At 38.5% G+C, this 21,593-nt stretch overlaps 1 protein-coding gene across 1 annotated transcript; it reads left to right on the plus strand.

Annotated features, from left to right (window-relative positions):
* Nucleotides 1–5,177: 5,177 nt before the first annotated feature.
* Nucleotides 5,178–21,547, plus strand: LOC150060400 (vomeronasal type-2 receptor 116-like). Its single transcript, XM_090336234.1, has 10 exons — nt 5,178–5,328; nt 5,717–5,777; nt 7,135–7,201; nt 9,716–10,021; nt 11,085–11,891; nt 13,101–13,328; nt 14,914–15,037; nt 17,784–18,716; nt 19,465–19,590; nt 21,351–21,547. Exons 1-10 carry the CDS (start codon nt 5,178–5,180, stop codon nt 21,545–21,547), a joined length of 3,000 nt encoding a protein of 999 aa, XP_090192360.1.
* Nucleotides 21,548–21,593: the final 46 nt, after the last annotated feature.

Raw genomic sequence — 21,593 nt, forward strand, 5'->3', positions numbered from 1 at the left:
CAAAATACCTCTAAGATTCCACCTCACTACAGTTAGAATGGCCAGGATCAAGAAATCTAATAACCACAGAGGCTGGAGGGGATGTGGCCAGGAGGGATCACTACTACACTGTTGGTGGGAGTGCAAATTTGTTCAACCACTATGGAAAGCAGTGTGGCAGTTCCTCAAAAGACTAAACATAGAGCTCCCCTATGACGCAGCAATTCCACTACTAGGCATTTACCCAATTGTCCAGAAACAAGGTCAGACTAAATCCAGTAGCACATTGCAGCACTATTTACCATATGCAAAGATTGGAACCAACTCAGATGTCCCTCAGTTGATGAGTGGATCAACAAGATGTGGTATTTGTACACAATGGAATTCTATGCTGCTGTCAGAAAGAATGACATCGCCCCATTTGTTAGGAAATGGAAAGACTTAGAAAAGATCATATTAAGTGAAGTAATCCAGACTCAAAGGAACATAGGCTCAATGGTTTCCCTCATTTGTCATAATCAGTAGAAACCTTGGGCTCTCCTAGCAGAGATTTGCAATAGAGCAAACCTAGATACATAAGGCCATATAGTATAACGCTAAATGAAAGGACCTCTAGTATATAGAAACAAAAGCCATATAATGAGTGATTGTTGTCCTTCATGTACTATGTTACCTCTCATCTCTTTTGCTATCCCTTGATTATATCATGTTGTTACAGTATCTTACTTTGTTATCTGATATATTGATATATTTGTATTTGGTTATTTGAAATTGGATAGGGAAGGGGGGAAAACAAGATGAGGGTGGGGGTGGGAGGAGGGAAATGGGGACCATGACATGAGAAAGGGTATCAATGTACATGAATTAATGTACCTTCTATCTGGCAAATATAATGTAACCTTTCTATTAATTACAATAAAAATATATGAAAAAAAGAGAAGAAAGAATGGAAGGAAAGGAAGGAGGGAGGAAGGAACCACTCACTCAATAGAAGAAACCAAACTGACCAGGGAGTGTGGCCCAGTGGTAGAGTGCTTGCCTAGCATGAACAAAGCCCCCTGGTTTTGATTCCTTGTCACAACATACACAGAAAAACCTGGAAGTGGTATGTGCCTCAAGTGGCAAAGTGCTTGCCTTGAGCAAAACTGTCCAAGCACAGTGTCCAGACCCTGAGTTCAAGCCCCAGGACTGGCAAAAGAAGGAGAAGGAGAAGGAAATGGAGGAGGAGGAAGAGGAGGAGGAGGAGGAGGAGGAGGAGGAGGAGGAGGAGGAGAAAAAAGAATAAGCTGACAATAAAAACAAGTCAATAAATCAATAAAGAATAAGCTTTTGAGACACTATTGACTTGCAGAATTGGTTTAGGTGGGTGTATTTTTCCTTTAGAAGGCAAAAACCTCACTACATTCTTATGTCCTTCAGGTACTTCACAGAGTAGAAATTACATGGGACCAAACTTACTGGAAATGATCACATTTTAAACAGCAACATGCTCCCGAGAGCCACAATGTGACACAGCCTCCTGCCAACTGAACTGGTGAACACAAAAATGTCCCTATCAGGATGCTGGAGATGCAGCCTCCACTGACTCTTCCTTTCCATTGGCTCTTGATGCTGGTCTTCACTACTGAGAAGCATAAGGCAGTAACTTTCCTAAGGAGAAGCCCAGACTGCTATGCATGGGGCATAAATCCCTGAATAGAATCTAACTTGTGTATAAAAGAAAACAATGTCATCAATCTCAGCAGGTATAATTTTATTTCCAGGTGAGCTACTGGACTGGTGAGTATCTTCTCCCTGCACTGTGTTCTGTGACAGAGTAGAACAATCACATACCAAGTCAGTTCTTTACAGGGTATTGTTAAACATTTCTGTTTTGTTCCTTGGATGTGCTAGGGTTTAAACTCAGAACCCACATTTTCTAATCAAGAATTTGATCACTTGTACCATGCTCTCAATCTCTTTTGCATTAGAGTTTATTTGGGAGGAGGGTGTCATGTTTGTCCCTAGAGTAGACCATGCACCCTGTTCTTCCAATCTACATCTCTGTCTTGGAGTAAGCTAGAATAACAGTGTATACCAAGACACCCTGCTTGTTTGTCTCACTTTTTAATTTTTGGCCAGAATGGGTCTGTCACCATGATTCTCCTGGAGTTTATGTTCTGAATAGTATTAGAGTATAAAGCACTACATTCATCACTAAAAAAAAAAAGAATGCAAAAACAAGGGAAATGGGGACAAAAACATGAGAACGGGTATCAATGTGTGAGAAGTAATGTACCTTCTATCTGGCGATTATAACTGTAACCCTTCTATTAAATACAATAAAAATATATGAAAAAAGAATGTAAAAAGAAAAGATACTAAGTTATATCCCCCCAAAAAATTAGGACTAAACTCTTTGTGCAACAACAACATAACAATAATAACATGCATTGAGGAAAATATGCTTTGAGGGAAAAAGCATCTTTAACAAGAACTACTGTAAAAACTAGAAATCCAAATAAACAAGATTTAATCTACAACCCTGCATTTTTCCCTTGCACAAAAATCAAGTCAAAATTTATTGCAAAAAGTATTGCAAGAAAACATGAGAAAACACTGCAAACTCTATATATAGGAAGGTACTTAATAAAGCAGAACTGTTTCTCAACAGTATTTCTAATAGTTCGATTAACAAAATATTCAATAAATTGTTTTATTTTGTGCTTGAATTTCTGATAGTGAAACGATGTGTGCTCTAAAGACACCCAAATGAGGAAGCAGGAGGGAAGAATGACATTGACCAAGGAACTTGATGCTTATAACCTTCACTTATGGAATTTTAACCATTTTGCACAACTCCATGGCAATAGTAATAATAGTAAACTTTAAGAATTTCTATGTTTAAATAAAACTATTGTGTGAATATTTAAGATGGTCCTTAAATGCCTGTGAGTCAAGAAAAATAGTTCACATTTGACCTCACATTTTTATTCAGAACAAAATTGTAGCTGTTCACCGATCAACTTCATGACATGAATCCATTATTGTAGATAAGCAGGTACCCAGCTGCACCCATTTGATCTCTTACATCCAAAAACATAATAGCTACTTTCATTAAGAAAAGGAGGTTTATGCCGGGCGAGGTGGCTCATGCCTGGAATCCTCGTTACTCAGGAGTCTGAGATTTGATGATCGAGGTTCAGAGCCAGTCCCGGGAACTACAAAGCCATGAGACTTTTATCTCTTCCATTTAATCTCTAGAAAATGGGAACCGGGGCTGTGGCTCAAGGACAGGGTGTTAGCCTTGAACTGAAGAGCTCAGGGATAGCACTCAGGCCAAGAGTTCAAGCCCCATGACCCCTCCCCCAAAATAAAACAAACGAAAAGAGAGGAAAATGTCAGAGTGGTATCTCTTTGCAGCTTTTTCATATTCAAACCCTGTGAACTACACATAAATATATATGTATATGTTCATTGGCTATTTTATGTCTTCTTTTCAGAAATATCTATAAAATTATATTTTTTGAGTTTTAGTCCATTTTCATTAGTGTGTATTTAAGCTTCTTATATATTCTAGTTATCATCTTCTCAGATGAAGAGTTTGCAAATTCTGTGGAATTTCACTCACTCTGATGACTGATGTGCAGATGTTTTAAATCTAATTACATTTGTCCTATTGCTTTTTCATCTTTTAGTTCTGATGTTTTTCATCCAATTCCTTATCAATTTCCTTTCCAGTGTCCTAATGTATAGTCTCTGTTTTCTTCCATAGTTTCATATTATTAGGTCTTATACTTAAGTCTTTAATGCATTTAAATTGGTTTTGGTTAGTAGGGGAAGATGATAATCCTAATTCATTCTTCTGTATCTAACCACCATTTATTGATAAGCTTGTTCTTTTTCCAATGAATACTTTTCCAAAAATAAATTATCTATAAATATGTGGTCTTATTTCTATCCCTTTGACCCATTGGTCTCTGTGCCTATTTTATACTAGTGTCACGTACTTGTGACTTTGTAGTCAGATAGTGCAATGACTTATTTTTCTTTTTCTTCTTCTTTTCTTTTGTCAGTCCTGGGCTTCAGATCAGGGTCTGAGCACTGTCCTTGGCCTTTCTCAAGGCTAGAGCTCTACCACTTGAGCCTCAGCACCATTTCTGGCTTTTTCCTATGTATGTGGTACCGAGGAATCGAACCCGGGTCTTCATGCATGCTAGGCAAGCATTCAACCACTAGGCCAAACTCCGGCCCTTTTTCTTCTTTTTAATCCAAGATTGCTTTAAAGAGTTGAAATTATTTTTAATTTCATACAAATTGTAGGAATTTTCTTCTACGTCCGTAAAATGTCAATGGCATATTGACAAAGATTTGATTGAGCCTGTAGATCACTTCGGATTAATGTAGAGATGTTAATGATATTGATATTGATTTAATCCAAGTACAAGGGATAGTTTTACAATTTTGTGTTTGTCCTCTTCAATTCTTTTAATCAGTGTTTCAGCACATGTAAAGATCGTTCCCCACTATTGCTAAATGTATTGGTAGAAGTGTTATTTTTTTATTAATTGTAAATAATCTTTCTTTTCTGCTTTTAATTTTAGTTGATTCACAGTTGGTGAAAAACATTCATACTGAGGGCTACATACTTATTTCATATTCTATAATGTTTACAAGTTCATGTATTTATCTTACTCTGCAACTTCCTATAAGCTCTCTCTTAATTGGTGAATTTTGATGAATTCTACTATCTACAGAAGTCTGAGGCTAGATTTAATTTCCCATTTTATATTTCTAGCTTTTGTACCAAGTAGAACCATGTTAACCATAGATGATGATGTTGTTCATCTTTTCTAGACCATAGTCTACTTTCCACACACATGAAACATCTCTAACAGAAGGGCTCCGAAACGCTGGAAGACTAGACATGACAAATTGTCCAATGTGACTTACAAAAGAAGACATCAGTGATTCACATCGGATCTTTACTTTCTATCCAAAACATCTCAGAGTATTCTTAGTGGTTTGTTGATTGCAACACTAGCTCTTTCTAATCCTGAAAATCCTTCAGCACAGGCTTATACAACCACCAGGGGTTCTTGGGCTCATTAAAAGACAGAGCACTGAAACAGGATGAAGGTCCTACTGGACTATGATGATATCATGGACACCAAGAGACAAAGTCCAAAACATGTTTTTCCAAGGTATTTTTGACCATGATGGAGAGTGGCAGGTGCAGAGCCTTCGGGCAGAGAATCCCTGAGCTCCTGACTGGAATTGAGGTTCAGAAGACAAAACCGCAAGACAGAACTGAACACATTGACATCAAAACTGAGATCTTGGAATGGTGCTTCCTTGCATATGCCTTCCGTTTGCTTCTAGCTGTGCCTTTTTCTAATATGCCAGCACACCAGTTGTAGATACTCTTTCTACACGTTGGAGGCATACTTCAAGACTGGGAGCCCCACTGAGCCCTACATCAACATCTATTTTTCCTTCAGAAGGCAGAAGAAAGGGAGTTTGGAGGTACTATCCAATCTCATCCTTGCCTCAGTTTAGCCTAGATTCAGGGTTTGGCTTCTCGGCTGGGCAGATTCTGACATGTCTTTGTCTCTGGTTCTTTTCCTATTCCTGCTATTTTCACACACATCACAGCGTGTGGATATTCCAAGCTATGTAAAATACTTGAAGTCAAGTATCTTCCAAGATGGAGACTTGGTATTGGGTGGGTTTTTCCCCCTTTATCTCTTGGGCCAAGAAGCTTCCATGTCTCAGCAATCTCTTAAAATCCATCCAGATTATACAAAAATACCTCAAAGGTAAGTTCTATGTTACATGCACTTGTTGACTGTGGAATGATTATTCTTTCCTTCCTGTTTAATCTCCTTTGCCACTGTAAAAAGGAGGGAATCATAATGGAAGTAATGAAAACCATTAAGTTCTAACATTCTCTTCCTTCTTTATATATTTGAACTCTATTTTCTGTTGTGCCTTTTGCTTTCCACTCCTATAGAGATAGAAAAGAGAAATTAATGTTCTGATGCTTTCTCCGTCAGCCTGCCCCTCATATTCATGCATTGAGGACTGGGGTGTTTTAGCATGTGTGTGACTGTTGAGCCCCATCCTCTCTACTGTCAAGACAGGTCTCTGAGCCACTGAACCTTAACCAGGTAAATGTTAAGAGTCAAGAAGTTCATGTAGTCTTGCTGTCTGGGCATTTTGAAATGCACTTAATAAGTGCATAAGTTTGATAATACTCTATAAAGGATAATAATGAAATCGTACCATATGAGACCTTTTTGATACTAAAAGTCAACAGAAAAAATTCTTTTGTAGGGGCAAGGCTTTTTACTTTGACCTTGGTAGTTTTTTCAGGAAAAATAAGTGAAAAATTGCATTGATTGGCCTCAGGAGACTAAGTTGCCGTGTCTCTTATAATTGAGTGAAAAACACTGATGCTTGGTGACAGCTCCCCAGCAGACAGCTTTTTAATCATTATTTTTGGTAAAGGTCATATACAGAGAAGTTACAGTTACATAAGTAAGGGAATAAGTACAATTCTTGTCAAACATTGTTTTCCCTTGTCTCATTTTCTCCAGCTTCCCTCCTACCCAACTCCTTTATTCCCCAAGTTGTAATGTTCCAACATATTGTTGCTGCTGCATTGGTTCAGCCTTTGTCCTTTGACTTACATTTCTGTGATTCCCCTACTTATCAGGAAATCAGATGAACATACACAAGACAAAGGGAACTACAATCAAAAACAGTGACAGCAGAGAATCAAACAAAAGGAAAAAAACAGAAACAACTAAAAACAGTATACTAAAAAAGCCTCATTTTTTCATGTCTTAGACTTCATTTGAGTTATCATCATTGTATATGGTCATATGTATGCAGTTATTGAGCTATTGTGGTATTCTGCTAGACATAATAGAAATATGTTATTACAAATGAAGGAAATCACAGAGCATATGTTTCATTGGCTCTGACTTACTTCATTTAATATGACTATTAAACATACTGTTTCCAGGGGCGTTTTTGCCACAGCCAGGCTGATAGGCTAATGATCTCTGAGACTGATTATCAGCCTTTGTCTTTCATCTGTATGAGGATCTCTGCATCCTCAGTATCTTCCCCTCCTATGTATTATGATTTTAATTCTCTCTGTGTCTTTAGCATTCACCAGAATGTGAAACGAGATACCTTGTGGCAGCGACTTCATACACAGGAATATGAATCAAGGGTTAGGAATCAGCTAGTGATTGTTTCTACTCTACCCAAAAGAGAGAAAAGGAGAGATTATCACAGGGATGGAGGAGTCTCTGGTCTCAGTACAATATAAGAACCCGTTTTATTCATGAAACAAGTTTGAGTAGATGGATGAGTCTTTACACCACTTCACAAACTTAGTAGTCAGACTGCAGTCTTCCTTCTATGGTTCTGCCAGAGATGTTTCAGGCCATCTCTATTTTTGGCAGAAGAGGGCCATGTATAATGTGGTTTTGTCTAGTTTCAACCTGCCAGCAGGTTTCTCATATCGAACAATTTAGTATGAACCTGTATTATTTCCCTTCCTACCCAGTGTTGTCTGACATGGATGCACTAGGCATGCTCACCCAGTGGTGCACATTTGAGATGTGACTCAGGTTGTGAGACTGTATTACATCATGATGATCGGTCCCTAAAAGCAAATTTCTATATTGCATTCATTAAGGTAACTAGGAGTTTCTTGTTCAGAAACTCTTGGTATTTGTTGCCAAATATATGGCGGGAAGACAGTGTTTTCTTTTATGCTCCCATTCCCTTATGTCCGATTGCACTTCTCCAATTCCCCACCCCCCAGACCTGGCAAGCAATAATATGATTTGTGTCTATCTGGATTTTTTAATATGAATATTTTATGAACCTATACAACCTATACTATTTATTATTATTTTTGAGTGGCTTATTTAATATTATTTGATGTTTTCCAGTGAAATTAATGGTAACATGCATCAATCTATTGTGTGATTTCTTATAATATTTTAACATTGGACTCTTAGGAGCAAATGCGATTTATGCTTTTACAGAATAAGATGAAAAGTGTTTTATTTCATTTAGACCCGATTTTTAAGCTTTGTGTTATCTTTAACTTGAGTTTGCCTAGAGTCCTATATAATTTAATATTTTTCAGCATACCTTATGTCTAGCTTCTGCATACAAAAGAAAGCATGTGCTATTTGTCTCTATGAACTTGGGTTCACTCATATAACATGATTTGTTCTAGGTCCATCCATTTTCCTGTAAATGGCATAATATTCTTTCTCATGACTGTGTAAAATTCCCTTGTGTTTAGGTACCACATAGTTTGGATCTACAGCATCAGAGGTTTATCTAAAACTTGACTATTGTAATAGTGCAGCAATTAACATATATGTATATGTGTCTTCAGGGTATCCTGGCTCATGGTATTCTGAGTAGATATCCAGGCATGGTATAACCAGATTGTAAGGAAGATCTATGCCTGTTTTTTTTCAATAACCTTAAGAATGCTATCCAAACTGGCTGTTCTCATTCTCACCAACTGTGCAAAAAAATAAAACCCCAAATTGTTCACATTCCCCATGTTCTTATCAACATTTGTTGTTTGAATTCATGATTTTGGCCAATCTCACTGGGGTGAGATGGAACATCAGAATTGGTTTAATTTGCATTTCCTCTATGGCCACATATGATAAGTATTTCCTCATGTGTTTTCTTTGTTATTCTTATATCTTCTCCTTAGCTCCTTTGCCCATTTGCTGATTGTCTCATTAGCTTTGGGAAAGGTTAGTTTCTTGAGCTAGCTGTATATTTCACTTCCAGGTTTTTGGTGGTTAGTTTGAGATAAGACTCTCACATAGTTTTCTGACCAGGCCAAATGTGAACCACAATCATCAGATTTCAGCCTCCTGTATAGTCAGAATTACAGGTGTGAGCCGCTGGCACCTGGCTTTTGAAAAGTTACTAGATGCCACTGGCTCCTGCACATTGTTGAATCTAGAATCATAAGTGGATTAAAAATATGTACATATATATGTATATATTCATATATATTCTAAATTCGTGTAGCAAATAAAAGGAGACTCAAAAAATTAAAGAATTTGTTGTGTTCTCTGCTTCAAACTTTACTATGACTATGTTAGTACATGTAAGAATAGTAAAGAAACATTGAAAAACTATCCATATCAGCAGCTGTGAGTGCCATGGGGAAACAAGCTTGCAATGTGTCTTGGCTGTGTATGATCTTCCCAATTTCTCCCAGCTTTGTGGAGGGTTAGGAACTTAATTACTGTAGAGTCTGAGGGGTTGTTTTGGGAGGAATAATTGAAGCTGATATCAACTGTTATAAACACCACAGTGTTGAGTAAACTATTCCCTACCTAAGAGAAGATCAGCGAAAATACTGCAAAACAGTCTTTCAATTAATAACCCTTCATTTAAAATAATTCAAGTAGACACAACTATTATACAGATATTGATAACAGAAAGTCTCTACAGTTATCAGATAAATCATTTACATAAATGCCACCACACCCCACACCTCAGTGTTTTGCATAGAGATTAATACATAAGAGTCTAAGAATCATTGCAAAATCTACCAGAGATTTTGTAAACTTTTCAGCAGTTCTATAGGCCCCAAGAGGAGAATCTCTGAATCAAAGCCTTAGTAAAACATCTTGCCTTGGCTAAGGGGTTGACATTGCATCCCATGTTTTGATCACACTTGCTTACACAGCTCTCTCTATTTAGATGGTTTTGGAAGAACTATCAGTATACTCTGGCCTTTCACTATGCCATTGATCAGATCAATAAGGACTCTCATCTACTTCCCAATCTGTCCTTGGGTTATCATATCTACAATGTCTACTACAGCGACCGAAGAACCTTACAGAATGCTCTGCTGTGGCTCTCTGGGAGTGATGAGATTCTCCCTAACTATCAATGCACTATGAGAAACAAATCAGTTGCGATTGTTGTAGGAACTTCATCGGCATTTTCAGCTGAAATTGGAGCACTTTTAGAGCTCTACAAAACCCCACAGGTAAGTGGATGAGGGTTAAAATTGATCTCCATGAATTGGCTGGATACTGAGATCATCAATAGTGTAAAGAGAGGACAGCGAAAGCAGTAGATGCTGAAAATCTCAACCTGGATTACTTTCTAGAACCAAAGTATCCATTGGCTAACATTGACTGCTTGCATCTGTATGCCTTAGATGAAATTCCCACATCACAAAAAAATACCCATTCTGGGAAGTAACTAACACATGTTATACCCAGACACCACTGATTGTCATGTGGGGAGATATTAACACTTGGTCATCTAGTTTCAGTTTGGTAAAATACTGAGGGTCATCACAGTTCCAGTGACCCCTGGGAATGATGTAAGCTCAGTTATATCTGCTCTATGTTTCACACGCTCCTTCTGCCTAAATCTCCCTTGCTCATATCTACCCAAGCAGATCTCAAGAGCACCCCCAATGATCTTTCCCCACAGAACACTCCACATCACAGGTTATTTCCAGAGAAATAGCCAACACCAACAAGAATCAGAGATAACAATGCTAACATTAGCTTAAGAGAGTTATTTTCTGGAAAAAAAGTTTGAATATTTCAAAAATTAGAGATTATAAGCAATTGTGTTCTTCAAGACAATGCAGGTTATCATGAAAATATATTAAAATTACCAAAAGACTCATAGAATGAAAAGTTATTGGTATTTGGTATTTATGATACTGCCATACCACAGTAATTGTGGAGCTGTGTCTCTGCACCACAAGCCATAGGGTCAAGGAAGAGGCAAATATCACTATCTTAGCATCCATGCCTTCTTTGATTCCCATGGCAAGAGATGAGAAACAAATGAGATTTCACAAATTTTCTTCCATGCTTTCCTGAGAAAATCAGAAATCTTTTTGGAAATCATTGGCACTGTGAAACATGGTCTAATGTTGTGCCTAGAATGAGAGATGATGGGAATCCTGCAGCAGTCATTTCCTCTACTGAAAATTAATTTATTCAACAATCTGCACACTTATCTTTCCCAGGAGAGAAAACCCTGAGTCCCTCAGAACTCAGAATCCTATTTTGTCTTTGTTTATTCAGATCACATATGGACCTTTTGATCCCATGCTAAATGACAAACATCAATTTCCATCACTTTACCAGATGGCTGCCAAAGACAACCTTCTTGCTCACACAATGATCGCATTACTACTTCATTTTGGTTGGACATGGGTGTCTCTCTTCATTTCTGATGACATGAAAGGAGAGCAATTCCTTCAGATTCTTAAAGCAGAGATGGTAAAGAAAGGTATTTGTGTGGCCCTAATAGAAAAGCTGCCAGCCACTAAGGCAATGTACAGACAACGAGAAATCACTCCCATGACTAGGATCACAGTTTCATCTGCAAATGTCCATATACTGTATGGTGAAGTAGGGAGCCTCATAATTATAGACACTTCAGCAGAGTACTTCTTAGAAATAGGAAAAGTGTGGATAATGACATCAAAGTGGGATATCGTTGTGTATGAGATGGATCACATGCTGCACTCCTTCCATGGAAGCTTTACAGTTGCACCTCATAAGAAAGAAATTCCTGGTTTCAAACATTTTCTCAAGACAGTTAAGCCTTCCCAATACCCAGAGGATGTTTACTTTAGTCTTTTGTGGTTTTATGCTTTTGATTGTCTTCCTCATGGGTCACTTTTAGGAAAATATGGAGTTTGTCAACCAAATGCTTCTTTAGAATTTATGCCAGCAAATATTGACATCATGACGGTATCTGACTCCAGCCATCGTATCTACAATGCTGTCTACACGGTGGCCCATGCCCTTCATAAAATGCTTTTACAGAAAATAGAAATGGGATCTCCAGGTGCTTCAAACCAGCCTAAGATTCTTCCCTGCCAGGTAAATCTTTTGCAGTGAGACACATTAAGTGTCCAATGACTTCTACAAGCGTGTTACTGAGATACAACACTGGGGCTACATCCTCATTTTAGATGAACAGGATCTGAAAAAATTCACAGTGGTTTCTTTTACTGACTATAGGAACATGTATAATGGCTCTCTGTATTGAGAGAATTCTGTTCTTAAGTGTTTCCAATCCTAACTACCAAATTAAAACTCAAATCATAAATATCATTTCTATTTTAGGGTGAAATGCTGTCAATTGCCCAACTCATAGTAAAGCACAAGGAAAGCAATACATAATCAGATTTATATTTTGCTTCAGAATGTATCTAATATCAGAAAATATAGATACAAATGACCATAATTCTGGGTATCTCACACACAAAGTGATACATGTTGCGGACCTACATAACCTACTTTTAGTAAAGTAGCAGTAGATTTTCTGAAATATCCTGAAGTGACTCTAGATGAATTGCTCAGACATGCATTGCTCAGACATCCCAATTCTTCCAAACGCAGCAATACTCATAAAATCATGGCCTGTGCTTTCATTTTTCAGTATGAGGCCACTAACGATGTATGTAAGCTTAAGATAGCCTGCTGGGTTTGATAGGACTACAAATGAGTAACTGAATGTAGGAACATTCAAGTAACTGAATAAACAAACATTGTCTAAACAGCATTAAGGTTATGTCCCACAACAGTATCATGAGACCAAAAAGTTGAAAGGTTACATGTGCTTTGTTAGAAATGTCATTGAAGCCATAACTTTTCATTGGTTATGAAGTGTTCCTGTAATGTCACAAGGAAACTATTTTTTTCACCAATAAGGACAAACAAACAACATTGTGCCATTTGAAAAGTTTGATTAAAGCATAGTGGACATAAAAACACATATATACTACTTCTACATTGTGATGAATGTGTCATATGCCACATAGATGTGGACCTCCTACCATCATTGTTGTAAGATACTACAAAACTTAAAGTAAAGAAAGGCTTCTAAGAAGATCCAAGTTTTCTATCAGAGCCCATGTCGGTGCCACTCAGATTGCAAAATTCTGGATTTTTTTCTGATTGGAATCACTTAGTATCCCCATTTTTTTCTTAGGGGAAAAGAATAGCTCTTATTCATTTCACACACAAAAAATTTAAATCCCTATCTTGAAAGGTATTCCTTATATGTAACTTATGTCCCTCCTCCAGCTTCATCCATTTCTGAGGAAAATGCAGTTTACAAACCTGGCTGGGGACCACATATCCTCAGATGGGAAGATAAGCTCTGTTACACAGTATGATGTCCAAAACATTGTGAATTTTCCTGCTGGTCTTGGGTTGATGATTAAAGTTGGAGAATTTGTCTGTAGGAGTCCATTTGATCAAGACTTGGTCATCAAGGAAGAGATGATAGAATGGCCTATTGGATTCACAAAGGTATGCTTTCACTTCAATTTGGTATACTATTGTATAATTATGAAGAGAGCTACATGAAGTCCTGAGATGAGATGAAATAGTATCTCCTTAACTTTACCCTATATGATCTTTATTTTCCATATTCCTTACTAACATCTACAAAATAATAAGTCTGTAGATATAAACTTTTGATTATTTTTTATGCAACAGTTAATAAAACACAACAAAGTTGCCAGACGCAGTAGCTCATGCCTGTAATCCGAGCTACTTAGGAGGCTGAGATCTGAGGATCTGAGTCTCTCATCTCCAATTAACCACTAGAAAATGGGAAATGGGGCTTGGCTCAGGGTAAGGTAGTAGCCTTGAGCTGAAGAGCTCAGGGACTGTGCCCAGGCGGAGTTCAAGCTCCATTACCCACAAAAAAACAAGATAACAAAGAAAGATTCAGATGAAAATATGCATACATAATTATGCCCTTTCATGTATCCTAAAACTTTTAATCACTCTGATGCATTATAAACATACACTATAAAATACAATATATAATTCTCATTTTCTAAGACATGTTTGCATATCACTGTCTTGTACCTTTATTCATTTGTATTGTATTGACCATGATTAAATGTCTCAGGAAATGTTGTAGATGATTCCTAGGCCAATTATGCCGACATCCATGTTCTATTTTCTAAAAGAAAAGTCCCCTTGCAGTCTCAGAAACTCAAAACTGGGTTAATCACTATCTGGGATTTATAGCATAATCCTAGTGTTACTGTCAACAGTGTCCCTGTTGATTATAAAGTTACTTTTTGTGCAGATTAAATTCTTCACAACTCTTTTAGTTATCTTGCATTACTACAAACAAGCGTCTGAAAATAGAATTAATTATAAAATTATAAGTCAAAGACTTACAATGCTCTCAGTTTTGAAGCTCTCCATCCAAAATTGAATAGCCCAAATCTTTTCACCTGTGGTCAGTATGACATACTATTGAGTGGCCAAAATCCAGGGCAAAATAGTGACAACTGAAACCAATGAAGAAAGAGAGATAGAGGTAAAGAAGAGAGATAAATCCAACAGTCACCTTTGTAGAGGTAACCCCAATGACCTAAAACTCTTTCCACTAACTCTCTTTTCTAATAATGTTTCAATAATACCCCTTAACTGTGTTTTGGGAATGATGTCTAGAAATGTGATCCTTCACATAAGGATTCAACATTTTCTTAATATTTAGGAATACTGTTTAGTCTCAAACCAATGGAATGTGAGAAGATAATAAAAATATTAAAATGGATACACATTCACAGAATCACACAGAAACCTATATTGGAAAGGTTTGTGATAAATAGGAAAAATACAAAGAAGAAAAAAGTACAGCAATGTGGCATGCTGGTGTTTTTTAAAGACTAAAAGGTAATTTTTTTTACTGTGGTAATATTTAGCAAACATTTCAAAAAGGTGAACACTAACATAGAATTAGATACCTAAGTGATACAAACATGGGGTTACTTTAGTGTAGGCACTATGTGCCTATTAGAATCAAAATTCTCTCCTGTGGAGATGCCAACAACATGCAAAACCATTGCCAATATTTTCTTTTATCCCTCAGACTCCTCAATCTGTGTGTAGCCAGAGCTGTGGTCCAGGATTCTGGAAAATTCTACAGGAAGGAAGACCTGCATGCTGCTTCACTTGTGATTTTTGTCCAGAAGGATATATTTCCAATCAGACAGGTAAAAATCATAAACAACCATAAGATAACTCTTCTGTCTGTTTCTCTCTAACAAGAAACCACAGCTATTGGAAACTTGATTACCATCATTCTCCATTCATAATCCATCCATCCTTTCAATACATCCATTTTATTTATTTACTTTTCATTCCTGGGGCTTGATCGCAGGGAGGGCCTAAACACTGTCCCTGAGCTTCTTTACCTCAAGGCTAGCATTGTACAACTTGAGCCACAGCCCCACTTATGGCCTTTTCTGAGTTGTTTATTGGAAATAAGAGTCTCATGGACTTTGCTGCCAAGACAGGATACAAGATTATGGTCCTCAGATGTTAGCCTCCTGAGTAGGTTAGATTACAGGCATGCACCACTGGACCCAGGCGAATACATCCATTTCTACTCACTGTTATGACTCCCTTATGTGTAATGTCTTATTGGGGAGAGCTCATCATTAGATTAGGTTCAAGTGGGCACTGTTTCCACTGGCCACCTTTGTTCACCACCCAGGGCTGAGTGAGAGTCTCAGCGTGATAGTTCACTATGGTAAATCTACTCATGAAATGTAGGATAGATAACCTTGACAGCTACCTCTCAGTAGTCAATGATAAGTACATAGCAGGTACTCCTAAATGGCCATAGAAATATTTTATTTGGGCCCATGTCCTAAATGCAGTGCAAGGTCTTAAGTCCAAATAATTAATATAAGACTACTCTTTTTAATATAATGATACAATAATAAAAAGAATAAATGCATGAAGACACAATATTTTAATAAACAGGGCTATCTAGTATCCCTAAAAGTAGCCCTTTTTTGTTTTGTTTTGTTTTGTTTTTTGTTGGCCGTGGGAGCTGAACTCTGGACCTGGGCGCCATCCCTGAGATCTTCAGCTCAAGGCTACTGCCCTACCCCTTGAGCCACAGAACCACTTCCAGTTTTCTGGTGGTTAATTGGAGATAAGATTCTCATGGACTTTAATGCTTGGGCTGGCTTTGAATCGCAACCCTCAGATATCAGCTCCTGAGTAGCTAGGTTAGAGACGTGAGCCACCATGCCTGATCGTAAAAGTAGCCTTTAACCAAGATATAAATATAATAAATTACATATCAAGATAAACTAAGTTATTGACAAACACAAAGTACTGGTGACCTATTGAAACTGATTTTAATTTTCAAAATATAAAAAATAATTACTAAAATTTATGAATAAATACTATATAATTTCTGTTATTTTAGCAGTAACCATTTGGTAGAAAAGTTTTCTTCAGGTATGCAAATGAAAAAAATAATACCCACCTTGTTTGTGAATGGATTGAAAGATCTAACAGTGTCCAGAACAAAGAGGAAGAAAAGAGCTGCGGTGCCAATAACCCGTGTCTATTATCCTTGCTACCCAGAAAGCTGAGATCTAAGGATCTCAGTTTGAAGCCAGCCAGCCTGGGCAGAAGACTGAGACTCTTATCTCCAATAAACTGCCAAAAAGTCCCAAGTTGTGCTTCAATGGTAGTCTTAATCAAAAGAGCTCACCATATTTATAACCTGCCACTTTATAAAGGGTTAACAAATCAGGATTTGGGTTGTACAGGAATGGAAAAATTTACAATACAATCAGTCAATTCTTAATTTCTTTTTGTTTTTGGTCAGTTGTGAGGCTTGAACTCTGGGCTTGGGCATTGTACCTGAGCTCTTCAGATGAAGGCTAAAGCGCTACCACTTGAGCCACAGCACCACTTCCAACTTTCTGGTAGATAATTGGAGATAAGTGTCTCATGAGCTTTCATGCCTAGACTGGCTTTGAACCATGATCCTCAGATCTCAGCCTCTTGAATAGCTAGGATTACGCCTGAGCCACCGGTACCCAGCTCAATTCTTAATTTTCAAATTAAATCATCTACTACGCAAAAAGTTCATTATGTCACCAGGTACCATGACCCATGCATGTAATCCTAGTTAATAAGGGGACTGAGATCAGGAGGATGGCAGTTAAAAAACAATCTGAAAAATTATTCCTGAGAGCCAATCTCAAGAAATAACAGCCTGGATAGGGTGGTGTATGACTATTGTCCCAGCTACACGTAATAAACAGTAAATAGGCAGGCTGCCCTAATCAAAAAATAATTAATGCTATTGGGCATCAGGACAGGCTCAAGTTGTGGAACATCCTTCTAGAAAGCTCAGTAACCTAGATTCAAATTCCACTACTACCAAAGAAAGTTGAGTGACACAAATTCAAGCTCAATCAAAATGGTAATGTCAATCAAATTAATTTCTACCTCTATATATTTATATGGAAACACTGACAAGAATACTCACAAAAAGACAAAAATAGATAAACACACTCTACCAGACATTAAGCTAAATAAGAAAAAGAAATCCGTACAAAGTTCAGAGAGTATTTTATCTCTGGTATATATAAGCTGAAAACCTTGAATTTGACTTATGGGGTAAATTTTAGAAGTGCAGCCATAGAAAGGTCATACCAGGAAAGAAAGTGGAGAGAAATAAGGATTGGAAGGAACCCACATCCTGGGTGACATCACTGAGTCATAGTCTTAAAAATACCCACACACTAAAGATCCCTTTGCAATGAATCTGGTTTTATTTGTAGCTGAAGAATATAGAAACTCCCTCTAGTGTGTCTCACAATATATCACAAACAGTCGTTGCTTGTAGTGACAATACAGAGGTGACTAGGGGCAGAAAGTAAAACTTGTTCAATTGAATTGCTGATTCATTTGTTTTTTTCTCCCCAGATACAGTGCAATGTCTTCAGTGCCCCACACATGAGTACCCAAACAATGAGAAAAATCGCTGCCTCCCCAAGGTCATAACTTTTCTGGCCTTGGATGATTCTATGGGGATGGCTCTAGCCTGCACAGCTCTGGGCTTCTCCCTCACCACAGCTGTGGTCTTTGGGGTCTTTGTGAAACATCATGACACCCCCATAGTCAAAGCCAATAACCGCACTCTTAGCTACATCCTGCTCATCTCCCTCCTCCTGTGCTTCCTCTGCTCCTTGCTCTTCATCGGACATCCTAACACAACTACCTGTGCCCTCCAGCAAACCATCTTTGCACTTGCATTCACTGTGGCAGTTTCCACCATTTTGGCCAAAACCATTACTGTCATCCTTGCCTTCAAAGCTATGAAACCAGGAAGAACAATGAGGTGGTTTCTGATCTCAGGAGCCCCTAACACAGTCATTCCCATTTGCTCCCTCATCCAACTTATTCTTTGTGGGATTTGGCTGGGAACCTTTCCTCCCTTTCTTGATGTAGACACACAGGCAGAACATGGCCACATCATCCTCATCTGCAATACAGGCTCTGTCACTGCCTTCTACTCTGTCCTTGGATACCTGGGCTCCTTGGCCCTCGGAAGCTTCACTGTGGCTTTCCTAGCAAGGAAGCTGCCTGACACATTCAACGAGGCCAAGTTCTTGACATTTAGCATGCTGCTGTTCTGTAGTGTCTGGCTCACTTTCCTCCCTGTCTACCATAGCACCAAGGGGAAGGAGATGGTAGCTGTGGAAGTCTTCTCCATCTTGGCCTCCAGTGCAGGGCTCCTTGGCTTCATCTTTGTACCCAAGTGTTACATAATTCTTCTAAGACCTGATAAGAACTCTTGGAGAGGTTTGAAGAACACAAGAGCTTCCAGGAAGAACAGACATTCTGAAGGCCTAGCTGGTAAATCTCAAGGAGGTATTTGCCACCACCAAAACACCTCCAGCTGACATTGCAATATCACAAGTAAAACCAATGGATTGTTTTAGATCAGCCTACTTGTTTTCAAGATGCACGTGAGCGCGAACACTCACTCACTCACACACACACACACACACACACACACACACACAAGACACACACACACACAGTACTAGAGCCATCATTAAAGAGTAAAACTAACTTGACTGCATCTGCAACATGATCCTGAGAAACATTTAGGTTCCTGTAACACAATAACTCCTGACAATATTTCTCAGACAAGCTTACAATATTTTTCTACAATTATCTCCCACAAAAATGAACCAGAAAGGCCAAGAAAGTACCTGAATGATTCCTTGCGCCCTGCAAACCCTGTCAGGCCTCAGTGGAGAAAAGTAGCCTCTCAGGTGGAGAGGAAGGCTGCCAGTTGAGGGTTGTGTGAGCAGCCTGCTGTCCACAGAGCAAGGCCCACTCACCCATGGCCTGGGGAGGTTTGTGCAAGAGGCTGAAACACTGTGGGAAGACAGCTATGATAATGTTAACAGTAATAATCTGCCACATCTTCAGCCTGTATGCTGCTGATAGTGAGAGTGTAGTTTGCTCCAGTCAAAGCCACTGAATTGATCAGGGCCTCTGGAGGGCTGAGTAAATGCACCTTAGATCAGTGCTTTAGGAGCCTGTCCTGCTGTCTACTGGTACCAAGCTATGTTGCTGTAAACATTCTGACTAGATTTGCAGTTCATCGTAGCCTTTTCTTCTACTGCTACAGCCAGAGAGCATGGAGACTGCGTTGTCACGATGTCCCCACAGGCAGCTGCAAACCGACATGGACAGTGTTCATTCATTCATGCGCACAGTCAGACCTCACCGTAGATGCATGGAAACACACCACTTCCACGCACTTTCTGATAGTATAAGTCAGCACGAATTGTGTCCATATAAGAGATAGTCATTGCCGCTTATCACAAACCATTTTTAATTTTAGTATTTTATTGTTATTATAAAGGTGACAGAGGTGACCATTACATTTAAGATGAGTACATTTCATTTTCAGACAGTGTCACCCTCCTTTACTCTGTCCCTCCTGTCCCCACCACAAGTTGCACAGTTTGTTTTCCACATATTATCTAGTGAGTATCACTTCTGCATTTATTTACTCTTTGTTCCTCCATTTCTATACCCCACGTTTCCCTCCCAAAGACAGATAAACAAATAACACAAAAACAACAGGAACATCGGCCAAGAGAAAAAAAACCTGTAGCTTCCATCCAAACCATTTTTCAGCTCTACAAAGGATTATAAATGCATCACAGTAGGTCAGTTTCTCACCAGAGACCCAGAGAAACAGGGTGATGAGAACCTGGCTTCTTGACCTAATCTTAAATATCTATAAGTAATTCTCATTAAGGTGAGGGGCTGCACTATCAATGTACCTCTCCTTTCATTGCCACTGAGGAAATTCTGAGAGTGCTCATTCCTGAAACCATATTCTGTTTGGTGTATGAGCACAGGTTTCCTTGCTGTCTTCAACAAGCCAATGAGACATAAGATGGCTGGTAGCAGTCAGCACAAACACAAAGGAAAAAAATACCAAGACACCTGAATTGCCTGATAATCTAGCTAAAATAGTTTAGAACTTAGCATCTTTGCATGAGCTAGATTCTAGCTCGAGGCTCTGTAGCCAGTTCTTACAAAGCATTAACTCCTGGAAACACAGGAGGAAGATCAGTGTCATAATTCGGTGTCTCCTTGGAAAGAACTGCAGAGTGCCTTGGCTCCAGGGTGTGGAGACTGAAGGCCTAGACAGTCTAGGTCCCCATATGACATCCAAGTCAAGAAATACAGGTGACATTTCAGATGGTCAAATCTATGTCCAACTTCATCCACATCCAAGACCCTTCTCAATGTTCATTTGCCTACACTCGCTTGACCAGAGATCCAGACTTTCTTAGAGATGCCCACAGCAAAGCAGGTGTCTGGATCAGGTTGATGTCCCTCCTTACCAGTACACAAGAAAAACAAGAAACAATAATAAATGAATAAAATAAATAAATGCCAGAGGCATTTATGGTGAATGGAATGGATGTACAAAATGTTCAGAGATGTTTGATAAAGTGAACAGGTGTGACATCAGAAACCAAATATCCCTGAGAGTAAGTAGAAGGGATAGCAGAATATCTGAAGAGCAACGAAGATTCAAAATTAAAAAAACCATGTAGCCCATTTAATACAAGATAGGAATGATATCTACAGCACGGAAGATGGTGAATATGTTAAGAGAATCAATAACATTGGACATTTAAGCTCCTTCTCCTTGTGCAACTTCCTCTCTATTATCAATTTACTTTAAAAGAATAAGATAATGTTAAATCCAAAACACTTTTTGTAATGACTTTATAGTAATTTCCATAAGAATTATTTGAGGAAGTGGAGGGATAGCTCACTTGGTAGAGAGCCAGACTTAAACAAATAAGTTTACAGACAGCATGCAGGTCCTAAACATTAAATCCCTGGATAGGTACAAATTATAAAAATAAAAATAAAGAAATTACTTGAAAGTGAGATAAAAAACTAACACCTCATCCTGTAAGACTATTCTGTGTCTTCCCTACAAAGGTATGTTCCTGCATTATATCACACTTATAGAGAAGTTACTCCATCCACTGCTTACATGCTATGTACTACAATTAATAGTCTTCCAAGCATCTGCTGCAATGAAATGGCCTGTGGGAGAAGTGCACTATCTGCAGAACACTGACGGCCCCGCTGCACACTGCTACATTCGTGAACACCTGGCTGTGCTGAATTACTGAAGTGAGCCTGGCCTACAGCTGTGCCCATTCCTGCCCAGCCCCTGCA

This window comes from Megascapheus bottae, chromosome 7 (assembly GCF_031878675.1).
Source record: "Megascapheus bottae isolate mThoBot1 chromosome 7, mThoBot2.hap1, whole genome shotgun sequence".
Taxonomy (NCBI): Eukaryota; Metazoa; Chordata; class Mammalia; order Rodentia; family Geomyidae; genus Megascapheus; species Megascapheus bottae.

Excerpts from the sequence above, each read along its gene's own strand:
- LOC150060400 (XM_090336234.1), top strand. The coding sequence starts at position 5,178 with ATGGAGAGTGGCAGGTGCAGAGCCTTCGGGCAGAGAATCCCTGAGCTC. Across the intron at positions 11,892-13,100 it reads CTAAGATTCTTCCCTGCCAG|CTTCATCCATTTCTGAGGAA; the intron begins GTAAATCTTTTG and ends TCCCTCCTCCAG. Across the intron at positions 13,329-14,913 it reads GGCCTATTGGATTCACAAAG|ACTCCTCAATCTGTGTGTAG; the intron begins GTATGCTTTCAC and ends TTTATCCCTCAG.